The sequence below is a fragment of the Solea senegalensis genome, linkage group LG21 (genome assembly GCF_019176455.1).
Source record: "Solea senegalensis isolate Sse05_10M linkage group LG21, IFAPA_SoseM_1, whole genome shotgun sequence".
In the NCBI taxonomy this organism is placed as follows: domain Eukaryota; kingdom Metazoa; phylum Chordata; class Actinopteri; order Pleuronectiformes; family Soleidae; genus Solea; species Solea senegalensis.
The window spans coordinates 14,361,116-14,386,167 of NC_058040.1; the positions used below are offsets into that span (position 1 = coordinate 14,361,116).

Below are 25,052 nucleotides of genomic sequence, written 5' to 3' on the forward strand. Positions count from 1 at the left end.
CAAATGATACACAATAAAAAAAAAAGACTGGGGCGGGAAAAAAAACATAAAAGCATACACGAGAAACACAAATATAAAATACATGAACACATAAAAATGTAGCATCACTTCCACTCAGAGTTCAAATGGCATCAGTGTGTCAATCAAAACCCAAACACTTTTTCATTTCATTTCATTTCATACAAGAACTGGTGTGTTAACGGAAAATAGCTTACCAACACAGAGCCAGCCAACCAGCAACAAGCTCACGGTGAAGCATCACAGAAAGAGCGTACAGGAAAAGGAAACACTTGTTTTGTTTTTAAGCCTTCTGATACAAAATACAACTTAATACTGTAAAGAGTGACGCCTCAAAATAGGAGTCAATGAAAACCTATAATACAACACGCACAGCGCCACGCTCGCTCGCTCAAGTGCATTTGATTTCCGCTGCATGATCGTCACAAAAGTCGCGTCGCAAATTCGCCAGCGAGAGTGCCCACATCGCACAAAATGCTAACAACCAAAAAATGCGGCTGACGTGAGTCGAGTTGCAGCGAAATAGCAAAAAGAATAATTTGACGACAAGCAGCAGCAGCAGCAGCAGCAACGTGTCTTCAAAAGCAGCTGTTGAGGGCCTGTTATTGATGATACAGCTCGCCTCGCCTCTCTGGTTTCTGACTGCCAGGAAAAAAGAAAAACAAAGCAGTGCTAATGTTGTCCGGTAAACCAATGAGGGTTAAAAGGAAAAGAGCATCCCCCCCCTCCCATGCTGCTGCCATGATGGAGGTCCATCCACTGGAGGATATAAAACGAAATCCATACACGTCTTCTAATGTCGAGTTAAGTGCCTCAGATTGAGCAGTTGAGGAGGAGGAAGCAGCAGCACACAGTTTGTAATCCACACCAGGAATGTGAAGCTCCTCATGGGAATCATCGCAATTCAAGAACGTTTTCAGGCGCACGATAGTCGTCTGTGATAACACACAACTGCAGCAGCTTTCATCAAACACTTTAAGAGTGGTCCCAGCTGCATGTCCTCCTCTGTACATAAGATGATGTCGCTTTAAGGAATGTCTTAATAGTGTCATAAACGGCGTCACTGGTTTCACAGTCCGCAGCGCTTCCTCTTACGACCGGTTCTCGCGATGCAGCAGCGACGATCTGGAAAAAATGGAAAAGGATAAAATAAGCAGCGTTACTACTACATATGTGTTAAAACAGTGGCGGTTCATTTTCAGTTTTGGCTGCATGCACGTGTCCACGCCCACCTGAGAGACCTGCGACTGTCTTTCTCCATGTTGTTCTCCGGCCCTTCGCTCTCATACGAGGCCAGGTGCAGCTCTGCAGCGACAAAACAAGACCAGAGTCGGGTGAGTTTTTGACTTTGACGAGACAAGATGAGCAGGTGAGTCACGTATTGAGGATTATATGTGAGGAGACGCGTGGAGAGGAGGAGCTTGTGTACTGACCGTCTTCCGTGTAGACCGGCGTGGTGACGAGGTACTGGAGGATCCGTCGGTCTCTGTCGAACGGACAAACCACCTGACGCCAGACCAGGAACTCGCTCACCTGCTTTGCCAACTCCCACAGTTTCTGTTCAAACACAAAACATGACACACTTTAATATTGGCAACAGAATAACAACACAATATTATATTATAATATTAATCTTATGTCATCTAAAAGTAAGAGGTAAAAGTGATATCATTTTTAGCCACAAGGGGGCAACAACACATCACATTCAGCAGATGCATCGTCTCACAGGGAATGAATTACCCTGACTGTACAACAACAATAACACGTCGTAATGAGCTGACCTCAAAGTTGATGTGTCCGTTTGCCAGTCTGCTGGAACAGCCTTCATTCAGGAAGTAAATGTCTTTAATCAGGAGGCTGAAGAAAGGAATCACAATCTGGAGAAAAAGGGGAAAATATAATAGTTTTAGTTTCACATTTTAAATCAGAATTCTTTTTTTTTTACTTCAAAGAACAATCCTCGGCGTTCGCTCACCTTCTCCTGGCTGCTGTGAGCCGTCTCAGACCTCTGGGTGGCGCCGCGGAGAGCCGTACGGTAGTTGCTGAAGTTACTGGACGGGTCCATCTGATGCTGCATGAGACCAGATTAAAGGAGACGTTGAGCAAACACGAGCCAAACATGCCTGTAATATCAAACGTACGCGTGTACCAGTGCTGCTTTTCTCACCTCCAGGATTTCAAACTTGTCCGTGTTGACTTTACTCCAGGTTTTCTTCAGTCTGGCAATCGGACTCATGTTCATCCCAGCTGAGAGACAATGAAACATAGAACATGAGTTTGCAAACTAAACTGACACCACTTCTTTTTTGATGCTTTTTAATATTATATTTTTGCTTATCTGACTTATGGGAGCTACAGATTAATCATAGCGATTTATATTAAACACCAATCTGTGCAAAAGTGGTTTGTGGCAATAATCTCTGTGTGATTTATGTGATAATCTGCACACATAATCAGTTTTGGGGGTAAATCTAAGCACTAAACTCCATCTGTACTACATTACCCACAAACCACCTGTCATTCAGGCACTGTGTGTGTGTGCGTGTTGCCTGCTTTTAATTATGTGTGTGTTCTTGTCGAGCACTCACTGATGATGGCCATGAGGGAGTTGAAGTTGCCGATGTTGAAACACTCCTGAGCCACGTCGATGAAGAACTCGATGATCCGCGCCCTGTGTTTCTTCTTCACGGGCTGAAAACGAGAGAGAGAGAGAGAGAACACACGACAGGAAGTCAGTCAAAGTTATTATGTAACAAATGGTAAAATTTGATTTCTGCATGATAACTTTAAATGTGTAAAACGTACCATGCAGATCTCAGTGGCCACCAGGAAACTGAGTCTGTTGAACCAGTTGACGTAGGCCTCCAGGTTACTGGTCTTACGCTTCCGGAAGAAACCCTGAAAAAAAACAACAACAACAACAAAAACAAACATGGTTCAGTTTATACGTTTTTATGAATCTGTCTTTCTATGTTGTGTTCTTATAAGATCCAGTCTCTTATTGCTTAAAGCAGAGATTCCTCATGTGTGGTTACAGCCCCCCAGTGGGCACCAATGGTACTGCAGGTTGGCTTTAGGGCTGGAACTACAGCTAAATAAATAAATAAATAAATAAATAAAAGTTTTTCACCCTCAGTTTTATAATAATCAAGCTCCGAAAAACAGTAAACTATTGAGCCATTTAATAAATGAATAAAACAAAGCTGTGATAGATAGGTAGTAGTGATAGTGGTAGTAATAGTATATTACAAATACTATGAGAGTATTACATTATATACTATTGTTATTAATGATGGTAAGGATTTTTGTGTATATGATGATATTGATCATGTTAATATGTCTAAATAATGACAATGATAATATGTTTAATTGAGTATAAAATGAAATAAATATAAATGAATGGTGGTTTTGACTTTTTTCTCCCTTTTGAACATTTATTTTACATTTTTAAGGTCAGGTTATTTTGACTTAAATGTTGTCCAAAAGTGTTTTTAGTTGTTGTTCTTATTGCCTTCTTTTAACCTTTAAAAAAATACATGGAAAAGGTCGTTTAAGGGACAAACACCACTCCAACACACCTGTTAGACACGTGAGCACAGGAATGAACCAAGCGTAAAACCCCACAACGTTATGGGATTATGGTGCGGACACTTTTTAAATGTTTTTTTTCCAGAGCTTCTCAACAACATCTCACTGTTTTCCTTTGCCCTCAACAAATCATGTTTTTGTCACAGTACTGAGAAGAAGAAAATAGTCCTGACGCACGACAACAAAAACATCATTCACCGAGGAAATCGACGGGACGTTTTTTTTGCCAGTTAATCGCACACTTAATCATGTGGTTAATTTTGCGGGGCACATTGTCGTTTTCAACAACCCGGCGATAAATAACATTATTAAGAGAAACAATGCGATCAACAGGCAGATGCTGTTGTGTAATTTCCTGTGCGAGCGGATCTTGACAGGCGTCACACACCCACACAACGTGTGGACCTGGACGCCGGAGCCTGTGACGCGTCCATTGTTATTTTCACCTCATTTACATATTTGTTTCTCTGTGGTCGACCCTTGTTTTTTTTCCTCTCTCTCTCTCTCTCTTTTTAACCAAACAAACACCATAAAGGAGTTGTATAAATAAACTCGACCCGGCCGTGGTGATGTAATCCCGGAGATTCACAGCTCGGCTAAATGCTTACACAACAACCGGCAGCCCACTCCACTCCAAACTTCCCTTCGACACTCCAGAACCCCTTGTGCTGACTCAACCGCTCCTCTATACAAAGTGGGGCTTATGTAACCGGTGCGCAACCGCCAGTGGAACCGAGATGAAGCGCGGTCACAAACACCAGCTGAGAGGGCCGGTTCTCAGAAGCCCACGACTGAAAACAAACCCTCCAGCTGACTCAAGAGGGGAAAGTGCCCTTCAGACACACTGAGACGCACGTACTTGGCTGTTTTTTATTGTGCTCTGATGAAAACACGAGAAAGAAATTCACATTTTTATCTGCCGGGGAGATCTTTTATGTGGTTTCTGAGGCAGATGAAGTTCTAGCGACGCTCAAAGCGGGAAAAATGGAGACACTTCATCAAAATGATACAGACGAGAGCCTGTGTTGTTCCTTTGCCGCACATAATTGTAAACAGACCTCACTTGTTCACTGTCTTACACAAAAAGATATGTGTAACATGCTGCTGATTCTGACTCGAATTTAACCCGAATGAAATTAACCTTTAACCAGCAACAGAAAAAGCCAAAAAACAAGACAATAAAAAGTCAAATTGTGGAAAAAGTGAAATACTGTGAGAAGAAGAAGATGAAGCTGAGAGGGATGATAAACGGTGCGTTCAGTTTAAATTGTACCTTATGGTTCTCTAGAGGATCCTTCATCGCGAACGTTTGGATGAACTCTTCGGGGCCAATGAAACTCAGTCTGTCCTGAAGGCAGAGAAAAGAGATAAAAAACATTAAAAAAAGAGATAAATAAGCATAAGAGGAGGATTGAGAAGACACTAATATAAGTAAAAACTTATTAATGTACATAAAAGTTCATCTTTATATTCTAAAATTGTCTTTTAAACACAAAACAGATCGAAGTATCACTTTTAAAGGGGTAAAGCTCCTCACCAGCTCGATGTGTGTGAGCTGCTGAGCGAGGACGAAGGGGTCGTCGCACACGCTCAGTATGTCGCTCCGCTGGCCCGACGCCTGTTTGCTCTTCAGGGCGGCGGGACGCTCGGCGGCCACGGCGTTCAGCGCCGCCACGGCCTCCTCGTACTGGCCGAGCGCCGACAGACGCTTGATCAGGCGCTGGGTCATCTGCTGCATGGCTCGCCACGAGTACTGGAGGCGTGACACAAACGTGACGAGACTTAAAACGTGTCACGTGACACTCATAAAGAAGACGCTTGAGTTCACCCTTAAATCCCTAAGGCATTTTTTTCTTATGCAATTTGTAATTGTGTAATAACAAGGACTGTAATTCACAGTTAAGTAATATCCAGGTTACTATAGGCTACACCCTCACATTTGTTTACTATCTTCCTAACGTTAATGCCAAGCTATCACTTGTTGATTGCAATAAATATACACTAGTATAACTATAATATTATAATAATATACAATATAGAACAGAACAGAATCTAAGTCTTATAGATTCAAAACAAGATGGTGCATCATCACGAGGGAAACCATTAAAATGTTATTTTTACAGCTGTTTCTAACATTTATATATTAATATTATTTTTTTTAAGAATGGCATCAAACATAGGATTGCATTCTTTCACAAAATGAGATTTTAATTTGACGATTGAACAATGAATTCCTCAGTGACGTGTTACTGAATTGTTGTTATTAATGTCACAAAAATATGAAAACATTTGCTATTTATCACTAATCTCTTTCAAGTAGGACTGATGAGAATGTCACTAACTCTGCACATCCCCGCACACTTATTATAATCCACCCTGAGCGGTATTTGATTGCAGCAAAGCCACGGGTGTGTTGTGTTAATCCCAAAAATAATCCAGCGTCTGGTGTCACCAAAGTGTCAAAAAGGTGTTTTTTTATATTCTATATTTTTTCTTTATAAACACTTGAGTGTGAGCGCAGCTGCAGCGGATGACGTCCGACACTAACCTCGTCACCTCGGGCCACGTGGTGCGTCATGTCCTTGAGGCAGCGCATCATCCTCTCGTCCCTGAAATCGTACGGGAACGTCTCCGTCCATTCGGTCAGCAGCTGAACCAGCTTCGGCGCCACCTCGCGGAAACGGATCTAAAAAAAAAAGAAGACATCGTACGGTATGTTAAGCGTCAGTGATAGTACGCGTCAAAGACAGAATTCACGAGTGTAATCTGAGACCCTAAAATCCCCCGTTATTGTTATAGCGTCTTTCATATAATTTCGTCGTTTGCTTGCTTGCTTTATTGTTGCCATTAAAATGCGCTCCTTTCACTTTTATTTCCCCGGTGTCACTTTGTGTCCAGATTGTCTTTGCTGATTCAAATGTCCATAAATATTTTGTCCCACAACAGATTAACAGAAGCCTGCGTGTGCGTGGTGTGCTTCTGTTCTGTGGGTGAGAGAGTGACACCGTTACTTAGATACAGTGGGTGTGAGTTTGTGTGGGCAAGAGAGAGAGGGGAAAATAATTATAGCTCTGTGTGAGTGCATGTGTGCATGTGTGTGTGTGTGCGTGTAATCCTCCCACCTTATCCAGCAGGGCGTCTCCGGAGCGCTGCTGCTCCACACACAGGTGACAAACCCTCGTCATGAGCTCGTACGGGTGCAGGAAGAGGCGTGAGCTCAGCAGGAAGGTGAAAACATACGACCTCTAAAGGTGGCGAGACAAAGACGCTGTTAGAAAACAACTCGAGCCACATCGTCCATTTTCATTTCTTTAAAAACAAAGACAAGTCTATGCCGTTCACGCTGCCCGCAGGTTTTATAGCCACAAAAACAGAGAAGTCTAAAAACTCCAGGCTGCATTTAAGGGCAAATTGGCTATTTACTCACATGGATCTGGCATTTTGGAAGCCCTAAAAAAAAGCTATTTTTGCCCAGAGTGGAAAAAAAACTCAAAATGCCACCCTGGCCTTTTTTGTCCAACTTTGGTTTGGTCGGACAAAAACAAAAGGCCTTCGGAGACGGCGATGCAGTTACCCGCATTCACTTCCTGTCTTCCTGTTTTTTTTTTTTTGACTATCAGCTCTGAACAAAAAGCTCCCTAAACATGTTCAGTTTCACCACAGTAGAGCTGAAACAATGAATCAATTAATTGTTTGAAGATTTCCGATTGTTTAAGCTTCTTAAACGTGAGTCTTTTCTTCATTTCTTTGCTCTGGATAACAAAGCAATCATTAAAAGTCAATCATTTTGGTTTGTGGACAAAACAAGACATTTGAGAACATCATCATTTACAGGTTTGACGAACACCGAGGTTTTCTGATATTTTATGGACCAAACGATTAATCGAGGAAATAATTGACAGATTAATCGATTATGAAAATAATCGTTAGTTGCAGCAGGCAAAAGAGAGAGAGAGGAGGAAAATTACACCCGCACACGCATGAGCCCGGCGTTTTAAAGAACTTACATCAGGGTAGTAGTCCACTGTGGGAACCAGGTGCTGGATCAGAGCCTCAAGGGACGCTGAAACCAAACTGTTGTCATGGTAACACATCTCCCCGTAGCTTGCCGTGATGCCATGTCCGTAAAACCGAGTTTTGCCCGGGGCGGCGTTGTTCCGACAGGACTGCTCGCTGCCGCTGCCACTGCTGCTGCTGGTGGTGGTGGTGGTGGAGGAGGTGTGGCGGTGCGCGCGGCCCGGACACGAACTGCTGTGCTGCTGAGGGCTGCGCGGCTGCGGCGAGGACGCGTAGGGGTTCTCCGAACAGCTGCCGTTGTTGTTGTTGTAGTGGTGGTGCTGCTCCTTCGTCGCCACGGAGGAGACGGAGGAGCTGCGGTAGGAGCAGTGGGGCTGCGGGATGTCGTAGGGGTTCTCCGCGGCAGAGTAGCCACCGTTGTAGATGTTGTTCTCCTTCGAGGGCTTGGGGGCGGTGCCGCTGCGATACGGACTGTGAGGCTGAGGATGGTTGTTGTTGTTGCTGTAGGGCACGCAGGTGCTGAACTTCCCTGCATACGGCGTCGTGGGAGGCATGGTGACCTGCAGAAGAGACACGAGGAGGACATGGTTGACATTGGGGAACACGGTACTATGGGTCAATATCGCTGTATGAATATTGACAACAACCAGATATGGAAGTCTGTTTATGGTCAAATAAAACAAATTAAAAAGTCCATTGTGCATATTTTTGTGTGGTCTGATCATGTTTTTGTCGACAGGAAAACAAACAAACACACAGCTGCACTTTTTTGTGAATCAAAAAACCATGACTACGGGTTTCTCGGGTAACTGTTTACCACTGTGTGTGTGTGTGTGTGTGTGTGTGTGTGTGTGACTCAATCTGCCCGCCCTCCAACATGCAAAGCTGAGACTTAGAGGTGTCTGAGAAATAACTACACTTAATCACATAATGTTACCCCTCCTCTGTTTACTGTTTTGGCTTTGAACTGCTGGAAAGACGCCTCCTCGTGGAATTCACTTTCTCTACAAAAGTCACGTGTTGTTGTTGTTTTGGATCCCCCCCCCACACACACACACACTTCCAGCTTCTGTCACGTTCTTGAAGCTAAGTGCTTTTGGAAACAGGGTGGCATGAGGTTGAAAGGAAAAAGGGGGAAAAACACAAGTCGACAGATGGATGATCTTGAGACGCCAATGACTCTGTGTCTTAATGGTTAAGATAATTGGATCTGAGGTTGGTAAGCTGATCCCAGGACTCCACCAAGGCATGCTTCAACTGTGGAGCCATCGCTATCCTCCTACAGTTGCCTGTTATGAAACCACATGTCATGGTAAATCTAGCTGGCCGCACACACACACGCACACAGTATTCTTAGTGGGTGACACTCATTGACTTAATGCATTTCCGTAGCTTTAACCCTTTAACCTTTAACTATCACAAATAAATGACCAAACCTAACCCTGACCCATATCTAATTCTAATCCGAACCCTAAAACCAAGTCCTAACCCTGGAAAAGCCCTTCAAGGTTGTGAGGACAAGGCAAAATGTGTCCACCATGAAGAAAGCCTTGTCAATTACCTTAAACATAACCAGTTAATGCCTAAAATAAACTACAATTCAAAGTGTTTATGCCAGAAAAAGGTCTTTACGAAGCATCCAAAACACAGTTGTTACCGACTCAATGTGGTTGAGATAACGACGACCTGCACAAATGAGAATCTACACGGACATTTTTAAGGAGTACATGCACACACACACACACACACACACACACACACACTTGACATATGCACATGCACACACACACACTGTGCCAGAAAACAAAACCCTGCAGGAATCCAGCAGACTTTTTGTTAGTCCATCACAGCGCCAACAGAGGAGTGTCTGCCTGAGCCAACATCTTACAAACACACACACACACACACACTTGTCCACCAATGGCCCAGCCCGTGAAGCTTTAATCCAAGAACACACACACACACACACACACACGTCACGCATAAACAAATGATAGTCTGAGTGATGCACACACACACTCTCTTGTACACCACAGAGCCTGGCATCGTGCCAGTGTAAGCCGGTCCAGTGCCCGCCCGTCTTGTGAACTCTGTGATCTCAGCCTGCTCTTCTTCTCCTCCTAACTTCCTACAGAGGCTTCACCTCCCTAACGTTACCATATGTACTCAAGAACTAGAGCCGCGACTGACGATTGTTTTCATAATCGATTCATCGATTGGTCCAAAAATGTCAGAAAACCTTAAAAAATGTTGATCGGTGTTCGTCAGACCTGGAAATGATGATGTGCTCCAATGTCTTGTTTTGATGATTTCTTTGTTATCCAGAGCAAAGAAATGAAGAAAATATTTTTCATTTAAGAAGCTTAAACAATCTTGTTTTAATCAGGAAAAAAGCTTCAAACCAATTAATCAATTATCAAAATAGTTGTATCAAGAACACAGCTCCGATGGCCAACATGAGATAAAAAAAAACACATCTATTATATAATATTCACCCCACTTTTTTCTGGTGTTTACATTGAAAGGTGACCTTATACAAGAGGAAAACACATGTAGAAATATAAAACCGGCCGTGGTTCTTTTCCCAGACTGACTTCCTGAAAAGTTGACCCTCTGGTTAGCTGCGGTTTCCGAGCTGCAGCACTGAAATTTTACTCTTTCTAAATGATAGGTTGGACTCTCTGCGGGCGACTTAATAACGGCGTTTGGGAGCATAATTTCATATTGAAAGCATTGTTTACATTCTCTTGTTTGTAAACTTTGAAGATTGAAGCCTCGTGAGGAGGTTTGATGTGGCGGTGAAAGAAAAAATCACAGCAAAAAAAGAAAAAGAGGCAGAAATGTTACAAAGTCGTACCAATGAAACCACAAGGATGAAGTTTCACATGTGCAGGCTTTTCTCATGTATTGGAAGCTTCTGGAAGTGGAAGTTTTTCACTATTGCAGTTTATTTTTCCCTTTGACCGACATCAGTTTCAGACCATGTCTGATGTGTTGACCGAAGGCACAGACTGTTGTGTGTATGTGTGTGTGTGTGTGTGTGTGTGTGTGTGTTTGTTGTCCTTCGTGTCACAACCGAGTTCATTGCAAGGTTAAAACTAATCCAGGCTTTGATAGAGCTGCAGACAAATATCATGGGATTTAAACCCAGTGAAATTTGCCCAAACCACCTAAAAATAAAAAAAATAAAAAGATGACACAATATTGCGGCTTATACGGGACAGTTATCAAATGTCCCATGAACGCTGCTTTTGTCTTTGCCCAATGACATTTTGTAATAGTTTTCAGAGGCTTTGTTTTTAATCTGACAAGAATAAATTACTAGAGGGGCAGTGGTGGTGTTCCTCCATTTGTTTTGCGGCTTGATTAGCTTCACTTTTCCGTCTCCCGGCAGGTTTACAAAAGCACCAATGGCAAGACTAACTTCATTCTAGAAAACAACCCAAATCTTTTCATCCTCGGGCTTCAACCTTAGACTGTTTCTCCTAAATCACATAATGTGGTTTTTAAAGGTACACCGAGCCATTCTGAGGCCGATTACAGCAGGAGGGGGTGGAGACAACAAGGGGGTCTTCAACAATGGAGGTATTATCTATCCTGTCATGGCATTAACAACCGCACAAAGACCCCCAGGAAGAGATCAGAGCAGATCACAGCAGATCCGACACACACAGCAGCTTTCACACACTCTGTTTTCCACCGTCAGGCCGTATGACGCTCTGCCTCTGCGTGAACCCGAGGCCGGGATCATTTTCACATCAGTCAAACCAGTAGAGCAGACTTTCTTGTTCTCCTGTAAGGTGTGAATTCTCATTGTACCTATGACAGACACCGTGCCATGTATCTGCCCTTTTACTTAAAAGCACAATAAACGTCATGGAATCCGTCTGTGCGACAGCGGCGCGTCTGCCCTTTTACTTATAATAAACGCACTGGAATCTGTCTTTGTGACGGCGGAGTGTTGAAGGAGGATATCGAAACTCCCGTATTTACTCAAGGAAAATTACTGCACGTGGCTCAAGGACGGTGGCTTCCATGCCTGGGGCAACGCGATGGCGTCTGTGCAGAACGCAGCTGTGCACATTGTCCTTATTCAAACCCAATTAACCCCAGCAAGCATCCACGTACCCGCTGACCAAACAATAGCTCAGAGCTGAAACCCCCGATGGTTCAATACAAGCGGAGCTAACAGACACATGAGAAGATTTTCAAAGCAGAGACCTCCTCTTCTTTGTGTTATTTTTAAAAGGACTTTCCGCAGGTCCATGTTTTAGTCTTTCAAAAAAGTCAAGTACGTGGTTAAGTTAATCTCAAATAGCTACGACGTACTAGGAAGTTGTGTGACATTGTGTCAATGTCGTGTTTGAATGTATTTGAACACAGAGCTGAATGATTTGCGAAAAAACATCTAATTGCAACGTTCCTGCCCGATATTGAGAATATGATGGATTTGCAATAACATGTATTAGTCAAGAGCGAGAGAAGCAGACATGGATTCCTTTGTTCTTGTGTTTGTTCACTTGCTTTTTGGACAATCAAACCACCCAACACAGCAATAACCTGGACTGGACAGTTTATCTCGCCACTGTAAGATACGCATGGTGCAATACCGGTCTTTTAATTCAGTTTAGTTTGACATTTAAATTTGGATTTGTTGTTGATTTGGACAAACAGCCCCACTATTGACATTAAAGTATAAAGAGATGGCGTAAGATGTGCAACAAATTGCAGCCTTTGTCATTTGCTTATTGCATTTGAAGTCAATTATTCAGTTCTACACCGATGACACAATAAATTCCAATGAGGCACCTCATACATGCGATAAACTGTGTTCACGATTACGTTTAAAGTTCAGTTTAAAGTGTAATCAACCACAATTTGGACATGTGGCCTGAGAGAAACTTTGTCAGCAAAGTCAAAAGAGGGAACACCCAGCACCTGTAAAGCAATTTCAGAGTCGTAAAAAGGCCAATATATTGTAGTACTAGCGCTGTACCTTCTGAACTTTGATACTAATAAGTTACGAGCAGGTAAGGATTGTGGGAAGTAGGCGTGCTAAAAACCTGTCATACTCTGTCTTGTTCCTGAGAATATATGAGGCTAAAGTCCAGGCGGCGCTCATATCACTAGTTTTTATCAAAGCTGCAGATTTTATATATGCAGAAGTTGTCCCTTTAAACAAGCGGCCTGATTAATTATATTGATGTTATTGTCCTGGAAAATGGTGGCACCAATATCTCTTAACAACATACTGATGGAGAAAACAAGTACACATGTGGAAATGCAACCATTTTAAATGAAAATGAATTTTTAGCCACTAAGAGAGTGGGTCTAAAAGATTCCAGACAAAATCAGTTTGCCGTCTATTTAACTGTAGATACTTGTCCGTAAATAGTCTGATGCACTTCCAGGCTGTACATTTTGAACATGAATGTGTTGTTAAGGTGATATAATTAGTTGAATACAACAGGTCAAGATCAAATGTGCATATACAGTGTGGTTTCAGCCAGGGTTTGCTTTTGTTTAACTTTTCTTTAGTGTAAATGTTGTATGCATTTAATTTTGGGGGTTTCCTAGATGCAGAAACCAGCAACAAACCTGACAATGGACTTTGTCTTCTTCTATTCTGTTCATAATAGTTAGAAATGTATGACTAAGTGGGCAAAAAATGAACATCAGTCCAGGTGTTATTTTGCTCCAACTTGACCGTCCAAGCACAGGAAGCTTTTCCCAACGCGTTACACCCTTAAACCATTGTGTTCTGAGATTCGTTTCCTGTCTGTTGCTCAAATTACATTTCAGTCTTCTCCGCATCAGCAGACAGACTGCAAGCGTCATCATTACCTCTCTGACCAAAATGACCATAAACAAACGGTAAAGAAACATCAGACATGACAACACAGAGCCTCAGGAGAACTGCTCTGCTTGTGCTCTGGTAAAGCCTACAGCTCAGATAAGAGCTGCCATCAACAAAACACCAGACCCACTGACCAACCCTGCACCTGCACTTACATCTGATAAACAGGCAAACAAAGCCGGATACAGACAGACACCTGACTCAGATTGACTGAAGAGATATGTGGTGGTATACCATTCACCCACTGCTGGTCCAGTTTTCACCATTCCCTCCCCCACTTATACACACACACACACACAGACACATTTAAGAATGCATTTCCTTGTGTGTAGGCTGCACACACACACACACACACACACAGGGTTACAAGTGCAAAGCCAAACACACACACACACACACAGGTTTGCCCAGCTATTCTTCTTAGGACTGACATATTTACTTTCATTCATTTGCCTAACCCAACAATAATTGAAAATGTAGCCCTAAACTTTACCAGATCCTCAGATATTAGGTTCTTTGGACCAGGTTTTGGCCTCCATGAGAAATAAAGGTCAGTGTGTATGGCAGAAGAGGTCCCAAAGAGGCAACAGATACAACTACAGCACACACACATACACACACCTGTCCCCTGTATGATCTGGCAGGCTAGTACAGTATTAACCTAGAGTCGGGATAAAGACAAATTATCTCCTCTGCTGCTTAGATATAATAAACCTAAGCCCGTGTCTGTGGCTTTTCTCACACTCACACGCACACATTTACTTTTTTAAACGCCTATAAACCAACAAATCTCATTAACTTCCTTCACGCAGCACAATGGACACATTTGATCCAAAGATTAAAGTAGCTTTACGTGATTAAAACAACTGGATTCGATTTTTTTAGACCAGCTGATGTCGCAAATGTTACTAGTGCAAGCCAGACAGCATTTGTGTTAATCATTGAATCAGTTTAACAATTCTATTCGACTTTAATTTAAGCAGCCTGACTTGCAAACTGAGGCATTTATTTCAGCAGGTTAAGGTAGCGCAGGTTTATTTTGGTGACTGTATGTGTGGACAAAGAGGCGATTCATGGTTTATTTTAAGTGAATTTGGGCAGAAGTACACACACGGTGTGTCTCGTTCTTTCTTCTTTCTCCCTACAGACACACAGACAATCTGTTATTCTCTCTTTCTCTCACACACACACGCCTGGTCCCTATTACGAGCTCCAAACTGAGTCAGAAACACAGTAAAAGCAAAAGCTTGACTGTGAAGGAGGCATGCTGTGCAACCACAGTCCCATCACAGGTGCCGGACTGGTGAGTAATGTTTGTTTGTGGATGGCAGCCAGACTAATTATAACCCACATGGGTGGTAAACAATAACAACAACAACAACAAATGCTGCAATGAGGAAAAGAATGACATTTGTTTTTACATTGGTTTGTCAAATACCACAAAACTGGCCATTATAACTAACATGAACATGATTTTCTAAGTTAAAAATACAACTTTAAAAGAAAGTAAGTTGTGATATACACATAGATGTTTGTGTTATAACAGCAACTTTAGTTTAATAACTTTACTTTCAATAAAATATAAGTAAATTAGGTGTTAATAATAGATTATTGTACTACTTTACTTTTTCAGTATACATAAAATATAAAAGAATACATGAATACAAAGACATGCTCTACAGCTATACAAAAAGTAGTAATAAAATATCAATAAATACGTGATGAATTACAAGTATTAAATTACATACTTACTAATATGCCTAAATGAAGAGGAAATCAACTTAATTTGAGACTGTAAACGTTGAATTAGTGATGTAAAGTGTATTATTATGACCTCATTACACAGACAGGGGTTATGTAATAAGATTTCTGCACAGTTAAACCTAACTAACTTTCTGACCGTGACCCATAACAATTTAATATTCCACGTCATGAAATTGTGCACACGCACAGTAAACAACATACCTCGTATTTGATGCAACTCAGAGTCCAAAAGTAGCAGAAAGTGTCGAAAAAAGAAAGGGAAAGTAAACAAAAACTCGTAGTAGTAGTTTGGCTGCGTCTCCACAGCAGCACACTAAAGACGTGTGCGAATGTGAGACAACACACAGATAAAGTCTGCGCTCACTGTGTTCGTCCCTCGCTCAGCTCCATTGTGTGTCGCCGCTTCTCATACTTCAGTCAATTTGAAGCAGCAGCAGCTCGGCGACGACGATGATGGAGCCACAAAGCGAGGCGTATTATTCAAATGAGGCTTCACAGAGCCGGGAAAACCAGCCAATCAGCACGCGGGGGGCGGCTGCCTCCTGGGATGACTCCAGCCAATCACAGCGCAGAGGACGGAAAATCAAAAAACCACCCGCGGCTCTGATTGGCTGCCGCTCTCTCTCTCCCTCTTTCTCTCTCTCGTCCATCTAGACCAGTTCATTCTTTTGAACCGCAGCGAGAAGCGGAGTGAATGTTTTTGTTGGAGGAGTGTAAGGTTTCCACCCGGAATGTGATTGTGTGCGCGCCTGCAACTTGCTGTTCCCAGTCACTTAAACATTTAAGTTTGTAAAATTAGCCTCCAAGCTACTGCTGCTGCTGTTGTAGACTGTGTTTAGAAAGTTTAAGAAGAGATAGATAGATAGATAGATAGATAGATAGATAGATAGATAGATATTTTGCATCATAGCTAGCTAGCTGGTTAGTTAACTTGCTAGTAAGACATTAGCATAGATAGATAGATGAGGATACATAGATTTAGCTATTTTTTGTACACAAACACCCTTTTGTATGAATTGTCATTTTATTCCTATATATTGCTATGTTTCCATCAAGCAGCTTGTTTTTTTCTGCTCGGGTTTTGGCTGTTTGTCTCAAAAATATGTTTTTTTTACAATAAAAACAGTAATAGTTTGCACACTGGAATCTCTGATTTAGGTCATTTTTTAAATATTTATTGAAGTTATCCATCCGTATTTGGTAACTTAGAGTCAATGAAAGGGCTTAATTTCTTTCTAGTCACCTGAAAAACCTGTTCCATTTACTATCGGAAAGTACCTACATTTCCCACTTTCACATTAACCTGTCTGATTGTTTTCTTCTTCTGGGAAACAAATATTCAAACATTTTGTTCAAATCACTTGCTTGTTTTCATTTAAGGGAAGTTGGTGAGAACAGACATCACAGGAAAGAGAACCATGACAAATGCATTTATTAGATATATTTTGACTGATTCAGCAATTTTGTTTGTTTTTCCAAAGGTGTGTCAAATCAGAGGCTCATCTGTTATTAGTGGTGGCTAATCCGTCTGTTGTATAAACATCACGTTTTAATATTTGTATTTAAAAAGTAAAAACACAAATTGCCCAATACACATTAGAACAGCCATTCAGACTAAAGCTACATGTATACATGTGTAGATGTATAAACACGGATTTACTTGCAAAGTATCCAAAGTGGTAATTTTCAGTTTCCTTTTATTTCCGGGAACTGTATTAATTACATGTTGGTGAGTCAACTTCTTAAACCTTTTCCAGGAATCACTCTGCGTAAGAAGGATTTTCTTGATATCCGATCGGGATTTTAAAAAGGACTTGACAATCCTAGAAGGTTTTAATGAGATATCAAAACCCAACTGACCCATAACACAAACTTATCCTTAAATTGGAGTGAAAACATGAGAATTATCAAACAGCTTTTTCGTACCAGGATGATTTAAGTGTACAGTCATTCCTGTTGTAGTCATTTGTTTTATGATGTTTCTCTTTTCAGGCACCAGCAGGGTAAAACAGACTCGCTAGAGAGCTTTTTTTTTATTTGTTAGTGGATAAATATACACCCTCTCCTATGGTAATCTCCTTTTCTAAATGTTTAGAATTATATATATACTAGGCCGCCCCCAACGGTCTAATTTCCCCGGAAATATGGTAATTAAATCAAGAATCCACCCCTACTCCACCGCTGTCATCCACCTCAGCCCAGTCCAGTCCTTTTCATTGCATAAACATCAAAATTACATAAACACAGTTTTACATTTATTGTTCAACCAGGGCCCTAAGGTTGTGGGCGGCGCTCTTTTTTCTGCTCACTGCCGCCTCTTACATTCTGACACATCAGCATTAAGGCAAGAATAGCTGATCTCTGAATCTTTCAGGCTGCAGGGTTTTCTCATTTCAATAACGCTACTCCTACACTGGGCAGCCGAGCGCACAGCTTCCGGGTGAGTGTGGGTCACAACTGATTCACAGGAATAAAAGTGGGCCATGCACATGCATTACGCATAAGCCTCCTCTTCCGGTGGTGCTTGACCATCCCAATGTGACATTCCGCATTTGGATTTGGCGTATGGATCTTGAGTGTTGATGAGGATGAGTTCCTGGCAGAGTTGCAGATGAAATCATGGATTTAAATCGGAAAGATTACCCTCTGAAAGATTAGCCCCTTGGTGGTCAGCATTAACCAACACTGTGACCCAAATCCTCAGTTTTATGGATGTATCTGGTATGTTCCTCTTTTTTTGGTGTTGAATTCTGAGCCGTGTACAGCTATGTAACTCATATTTAGCTTTGTTTCGTTTCAGTTTGGAATGGTATAGTCCTGGGTCAGGTTTGCAGTTTGACTGAGAACAGTCCCTTTACTCGGTAGATGTTGTGTTGGCTGTGCCTGATGGCTGCCTAGTGTGACGTCGTACCAGTACAATGACAACAAATGACGTCATTGAGCAGACAACAAAGGAGCACATCCAGCAGCTCGTATTTTGCCCAATTTGTTGCTTTTTGTCTCAACAAGACTTCAGGCTTTGCATGAGAATAGACTTCCATGGGATATTTACACCGACAACCGTGACGTTTTTCTGTCGCTTAATCAGTTGACCGTACCGCACCACTTTATGGCTCCTCAACACAACAGAGAGAACTAGTCATGTACTGTATTGCGACTTTAATTACCTCATGCTCTCAGAAATAATAGCAGAGGCCCAAGTAACGTGGTTTAATCATAGCCATGAATTGGTAGAATCAGATGAGAAGGTTCTTTAATCAGGTTTGGGTTATTTCTGCATTGTCTCCTTCCAGAGGAAAATGAAAGATGAAATCAGCATGTAAATGGACAGAGCTGATGTGGAGGCACAGCGTAAAGGTCACGTTGTTAAGGTTGGCTCTGTATCTGCAGGAAACACAGTGGAGAAACACTCATCGCCTACACGTTTCACTCACAGATGGACAGTAAGAAAGAAAGAGATGTTCCCGGTTTTCACACCGCAAGGGTGTTGAAAGCGTCATCAGGAGAAGCAGTGAAAGCCAGGGTCTTGACCTTTATTCTTAATCACCGTGCCAACATACACTGACAGAAGAACTGTTCTGCGTGAGATCTGACGCAGTACAAGTAACAGTTTGAACCTCCCTGGTGTGAGGATATTGGCTAAGGCAAAGGTGAAGTGTGAAGTGCTTGAAGGTTTACTTGCTCCTCATCTTAGGCAAAGTATGACGCCAAACCACGAGCAATCAGAGCATACGTTTTGTGCTTACGTGTGAAGACTTTTGTGCTAGATTTCATTTAACATTCAAGACTTTTGTTCATCTTGTTACTCGTTCATTACACAGACGTTCCCTCCAGATGTATTCATGTCCAAATGTCCAAAGTAAATAAGGATAATGAAGGTTCTTTTATATGAGCTCTGGATGTGTGTGCCCACTCGTTTGCAAGTCTTTTGCACCATTTCTATGTTTATTCTCATCTTCTGAATGGAGCTAAACAGTCGATAACAATGCTCTCTCTCTGTCTCTCTCACTCTCTCTGTCTCATCCTGGAACAGCAACAACCGGTTATTCTATTGACGTCGACAGGTGAGACTTCACATACAGGTTTTGGTGGATTTTCCAGGATTTGAATATTGCCCTCTTAGTCTGACCAAACCCAAAACATGTTAGTCTGACTGATATGTACCAAATCATATTTCTCAAAAGTAGCCAAGATAGACGCCTTATTGTTATTGCATAGTTAATACAACACAAGTACAAGTTCTCCCTCAAAGGTGCTTCAAAAACACATTTACATACATCTGATCACACACATTCCAATCCTAAAACAAGGCAGAGGAGAGAGTGTTGCTATCAGTATATCGTCCAATGACTGCTGCATGGATACATTCATTCATTCATTCATTCAATGTCTACCGCTTTATCCACATGAGGGTTGCAGGTCACTGGAGCCAAAACCCGCTGACACAGGGCGAAAGGTGGGGAGCGCCTTGGACACTCTCTCATTTAGGGCATTCAATTAACCTCTGCTTGTTTTTGGACTGTGGGAGGAAACTAGAGTAACCGGAATAAACCCACACACACGGGGAGGACATGCAAACTTCATGCAGAAAAGGAAGAAAGCAAACCCAGGTCTTGTAGTTGCACGGGAACTGAGCTAGCCACTACTGTGTATGTTCAACTGGACCCAAATTGGCGACATGCTCTTCGCATGCTCCAAGGTTCCAACTCCAAGGCTTGAAATAACAGAAGAAGCCACCTAAATTGTGCATTTTTGGACTCACAAGGACACCAAATTCATGCTATTTTTAACTTTAATTTTAAGAATTAAATATTTTGTTAATAGAAGGAAAAACATGGAATGATGCCTGACATGCTACCAACCCTCCACCCATCCATCCATCATCAACCACTTATACAAAATCGAGTTGCAGGGGGTAGTGGTTCTAGCAGAGAGCACCAGACTTCCCTTCCCCCAGCCACATCGTCCATCTGGGGGATCCTCAGGCACTCCCAGGCGCCATGGTGGCATCCTCACCAGGCGCCTAAAACACCTCAACTGGCTCCTTTCCACGCAGTCCTTTCCCGATAGCTGAGTTTCTCACCCTACCTTTAAGGGAGACCTCCAGCCACGATCTCATTCTCTCTGGTCATGATCCATCGCTCATGACCATAGGTGAGGGTAGGAACGAAGATCAACCAATAGATCGAGAGCTTTGCCTTTTGGCTCAGCTGCCTTTTGGTCACAACCAGCTACCAACCAGATTAAGTTAATTTGGTCCATGCCAACCTGAAATCACCCAATAGTAACAAAGGTATCACCACAATTCATTCAGTAAATCGATTATGTCCATAGCTCAGTTTAATTGTGTACGTAAATGTACAGTTTATATGTATTCTGACACTAAATTCAGCTTGAAACTCAACAGTCATCGTGGGAACGTCGAGCAATTAAAGGTTCAAAGCATGTAGACAATGGTGGGAGGATTCTGAAATGAGATGGTTTGAAAAAAAGAAAATCTCATTACAATACCCTCACTGCTACTTTCACACTGGGCACGCTGTTTGAGATTAAACTAAAGTGTTCAGAGTTCTTTTGACAAGGCTGTGTGTTTCGGATTTCAGGGAAATTGGTGACATGGACAAAACAAAAATGATGTCATTGGTCATCATCAGCAGCGACAGTGGCAGCAGACCTGTGTGCTGCAGAGAGTGTGGGTGGGATTACACAGTGACAGCTGGGTGAGATCATTACAGTTCGGGAATGGGGGGTGGGTGGAGGACGGTGGGATCAGGGTGTGGGGCGAGAACTGGGGGAAGGGAGGGAGACGGGGTATAATGGATTGGGACAGAGGGGGGGGTGACACTTTTATTGTGGTGACATTCCTTTCTCTGAAGAATGCATGCGCTTGTAAGACGAGAGTTCGGCAAAGCAAAATAAAATCAAAGAACGTCGGTGATGGTGGCAATAATAATCTAGCCGAATTACAGCAAACTCCCACCATGCTTTTGGTTTACTTTCACATGCGTGGAAGAGTGCATGGCGTGAGGACAACACGGGGTAGTTGATATGCAGGGTGAGGGGGGGGCTTATAGGGGAGAGGATGAGTGGATTAGGGGGCAGATGAAGACGAGTGACTCACATGCTTCCAGTAAAAGGACTGAGTCAGATACTGGAAGCCCCCTGACCCTGTCTGGAGACAATATGCAGCCCACAGTCTGTGTTGTTCACTTTTCTGGGGAAAAAGAGAGACACCACAGGTCATTAACACTGCGATTTCAGCGAGGGAATTATGTTGGCTAATCACCAGCTGTCACTCTCTAAAGTCATGGGAGAAATCCCCCCCATATGTCACAGAGTGCAGGTGTTTTTAGGTTTCACTATGTGTCCCTGAAACAGAAAATAAATCCTCCTTAGTAACACATTTGCACCTCATGCAGCCGAAGTCAACAAGGGGAAGTGATCACAACACAACGCACAAGTCGCAAGCCCTGTGACTTTCACACTGTCACACATTACTGTGTGGAAACATCCCCCTCCCATTCATGTGTTTCACTCAGTCACCCACGCTCCCTTTTCTTTTCCAATATTGCTTCTCACCTTGTGACCCTTGAGTTGTTTCTCTATAACGGTGCATACACGTGAAAAAGGGAGCTTTTTTTCACCCGCAGAAACGCTGGCTGTGAATGAAAGGAATCGGTTATGAGTCACACGTGAAGACAGCTGATCGGTCGATGTGCCAGCATTTACAGCAAATAAAAATGTTTTTTTTCCGGTTAACACTCGCGCTTTTGGCTTTAGCTTTGGGGAAACAAAATGCAGATATTGTGTTGATTACATAATCCTTGTCTTCTGCTTTCTCTTTCTCTTACCAGCTCACATGAGGAGGCATCACAGCCAGCGGGACTCTGCTCTGGCTTGTCTTTAACTGTCCTCCGTATTCCTTTCTGTTTCTGTGTTTTCTGTACTTTTCAACGGAAACTTCTCAGAGAGAGAGACTCAACATTGTCACGGGCGATATACTCTACACCAGGACCATCACCAAAGTTCTGCCCGTCAGACTAACATTTAGAAAAATGGTAATATTTATAGAATAGGGAATAATAGTATTACTGTTTATGCTGTTGTGCGATAGAAATGGTCCTTAAAATGATCTTAATCTGTGTGTACAGCACAGATATTCGAAGAGGCAGGGGTGGAAATTACCTACTTCACAAACAAGGTTGCAAGGGCATCTTAAAGAAACAACCAATTTTTTTAATTTATATTTTGCCCTAGAGGCCACATATGAATGGTAGCCAGAAGGGGACTTCCCATTGTTTTTACCACTCTAGAGGGGACTTTAGGGCCCGTCTTGTGACTCAAGAGGGCACTTTAGGACCCGGTGTTTTTGTCCATTAATTACAATTGGTCATTTAGTAGAAGGCAGAAAATGAAACGTTTACATGCATACTTACATGCATACTAGCTAAGGCCATAGTCTGACTAAGACAGGCAAGTCCGAGTATACACACGGAGGAGAAAATCAATTTATTGGCTGTTTACGTATGACTCAGCCTCCGTAGGTGGCGCCGTATCTCTCTATTACCCAGTGCGTATTGAATCAGTTTCCTGTTGACCTCTACATCGCAGAGAAGTAAACAGCGAATACTGGTGTAATGGACAGTGAGATGATTGCGCTGTGGTTGAGTATGTTTTATTAGCTTTTATTCTCGCCAACGCCGTCTTTTATACATGGTCTCCTACTTCTGTGTCAAAGACTGGGGAGGAAATATAAGTGCATGCATAGAATGCTAAATCCGACTCCAATCCGACTAAGCGTACACTTGGAGGAGTAATCGGACTATGAATTATCCAGGTATGTTGTATGTCCGACTAAGACTACCTCGATTTTAGTCCGACTAATGTGTTTACATGACATGAAGAAAACTGAAGGACTGTCTTAGTCCGACTAAGATCGGACTCTTAACATGCATGTAAACGTACCGATTGTTCGAAACTGAGTTGCTCACGTTAATGCAGGCACCTTACAAACATGACAGAAACAAAGTTATAATTTAGTTGTTAAAGCTAAAAGAATGTTACATAACATATGGGATCCCAGTGTTTGTTGCAAACACATGATACTACAATAGGGGTTTCCTTTTGGCTTATGGCCCACTATAAAGTTTCACTTTCAGCCCTCTAAGGGTAAAAGTTGTGCTCCCCTATAGTTGACACAGTGGTTAGATTTATTCCATGTATAATGTCGCTGCAGATTTGCTCCATTATCCGGGGTAAGTTTGTGTTAACCCGATCTTTATGCGAAGCCCAGGAAGACACTTAAACGCAGCCTCTTCTTCCTCAGCTTCCTCCGCCTCTGACCCTCTCTGCTGGAGTCCTGCGGCGGTGCCCGGTGATGGATGGTAGTCGGTCAGAGGGTCTGTTTCCTGGACATGTCCCGCACTTCCATGTCACACACACAGATATCCTCCGAGGACGAGAGGTGAGCTTACACATTAGCACACATGCCCTGCTTTCACACACACACACACACTCACACGCGCACATGCTCTCCTTACTTCCAGCCATTCATCGACAAACCCTGCATTCCTTACACTGAACCACATCTGCTTTACGTTATTACATACTGATGTTGAACATTTCTGAATGTGTGCGTATGTCACACACATACCTGAGGTCATATTACAGTGCAGTGAAGCACCTGTGAAAGATAATGCACCCCATATTTCCACATTCTATTATATAACGTAACAATCTGGAATAACAATGGACATGCAGAGATATGGAGAAAGATTTGGTCACACAGTTACGTATTTATGACATTGTTCCTTTGGAAATTTGCACAATTTTGAGTGGGTGTAGGTTCCTCATTGCTTTAAATATAGTAAATGTATTTTGCAGCAATTGGGAAAAAGCTTTGTTTTTGTATTATGATATCATGGATACGACGGAGGGCTTGTGCTATTATAGGCCTCTATCTGTTTAGTGCATAGATTACAGATGGTGTGAAGCTACATCAATATTATCTCTTTTGCTCCATGTTTTTTGAAATGACCAATAAGTTCCTCTTTCTTTGTCTTCTTTTAAAGGCCTTGTTTAAAAGTAGAGTTTGTGATAATCTGAAAAGTCCCTAGTGGGTAGTTCTTTCGGTGAAAGTTTGCGGTCGAGGGAACGTTTTTCCCCGGGTAATTTTGGTGGAAACGTGCCAAGGCTTTTCAAAATCCCCAGATTTGACATTTGGAAATCACAGTACATTCCAGACCAGACAGACAGACAGACAGACGGACAGACAGGCCCAGAACAATGGCTCTCAACTTCATTGATTCATTGATTCCTCTGCTCTCAGGAGACCACACATGTAACTAATCCCACGTGCAATATAACCTGTGTAATTTACAAAAGTGCAATATCCCTGTCAATGTTTTCAAGTGTCGTTATTTTTCTATATTATACATTAATAGACGTGACAATGCATGTGTTATTATTTATTACCTTTACCAAGACTCTCTTTTGCCGCGGTAGAATTGTACATTTCTCAGTTGTGGGACTAAAAAAAAACCAGATGGTACCTTCTGCTTTAATCATCAGGTTGTTGTATTAGTGCACATAAAAGGAATCTAACCCTCAATTTTTCCAATTTCTGTTCACTTGCGCATACAGTAAAAACAAAACCCATAGAAACAGGGACAACAACACCTCAACAAATAAGTGAAACATAAGTTACACAAGAAGGGTTGAATAAAAATAGCACAGGAGTGTCTTGGAAAAAATGTGTGAAAGATACCACTTCCTCTTTATTTGACATTCACTACTATATTACTATAAA

At 42.2% G+C, this 25,052-nt stretch overlaps 1 protein-coding gene across 1 annotated transcript; it reads right to left on the reverse strand.

The window, feature by feature from the left end:
* Positions 1 to 82: 82 nt before the first annotated feature.
* LOC122758483 (ras-GEF domain-containing family member 1B-B-like) lies at positions 83 to 15,680 on the reverse strand. The gene is made up of 14 exons (XM_044012701.1): positions 15,446 to 15,680; positions 7,614 to 8,183; positions 6,729 to 6,851; positions 6,155 to 6,292; positions 5,144 to 5,359; positions 4,880 to 4,954; positions 2,824 to 2,916; positions 2,607 to 2,709; positions 2,186 to 2,265; positions 1,994 to 2,089; positions 1,800 to 1,895; positions 1,452 to 1,575; positions 1,251 to 1,323; positions 83 to 1,143 (listed from the first exon to the last, which is right to left on the reverse strand). Exons 2-14 carry the CDS (start codon positions 8,175 to 8,177, stop codon positions 1,110 to 1,112), a joined length of 1,815 nt encoding a protein of 604 aa, XP_043868636.1. The 5' UTR covers positions 8,178 to 8,183; positions 15,446 to 15,680; the 3' UTR covers positions 83 to 1,109.
* Positions 15,681 to 25,052: the final 9,372 nt, after the last annotated feature.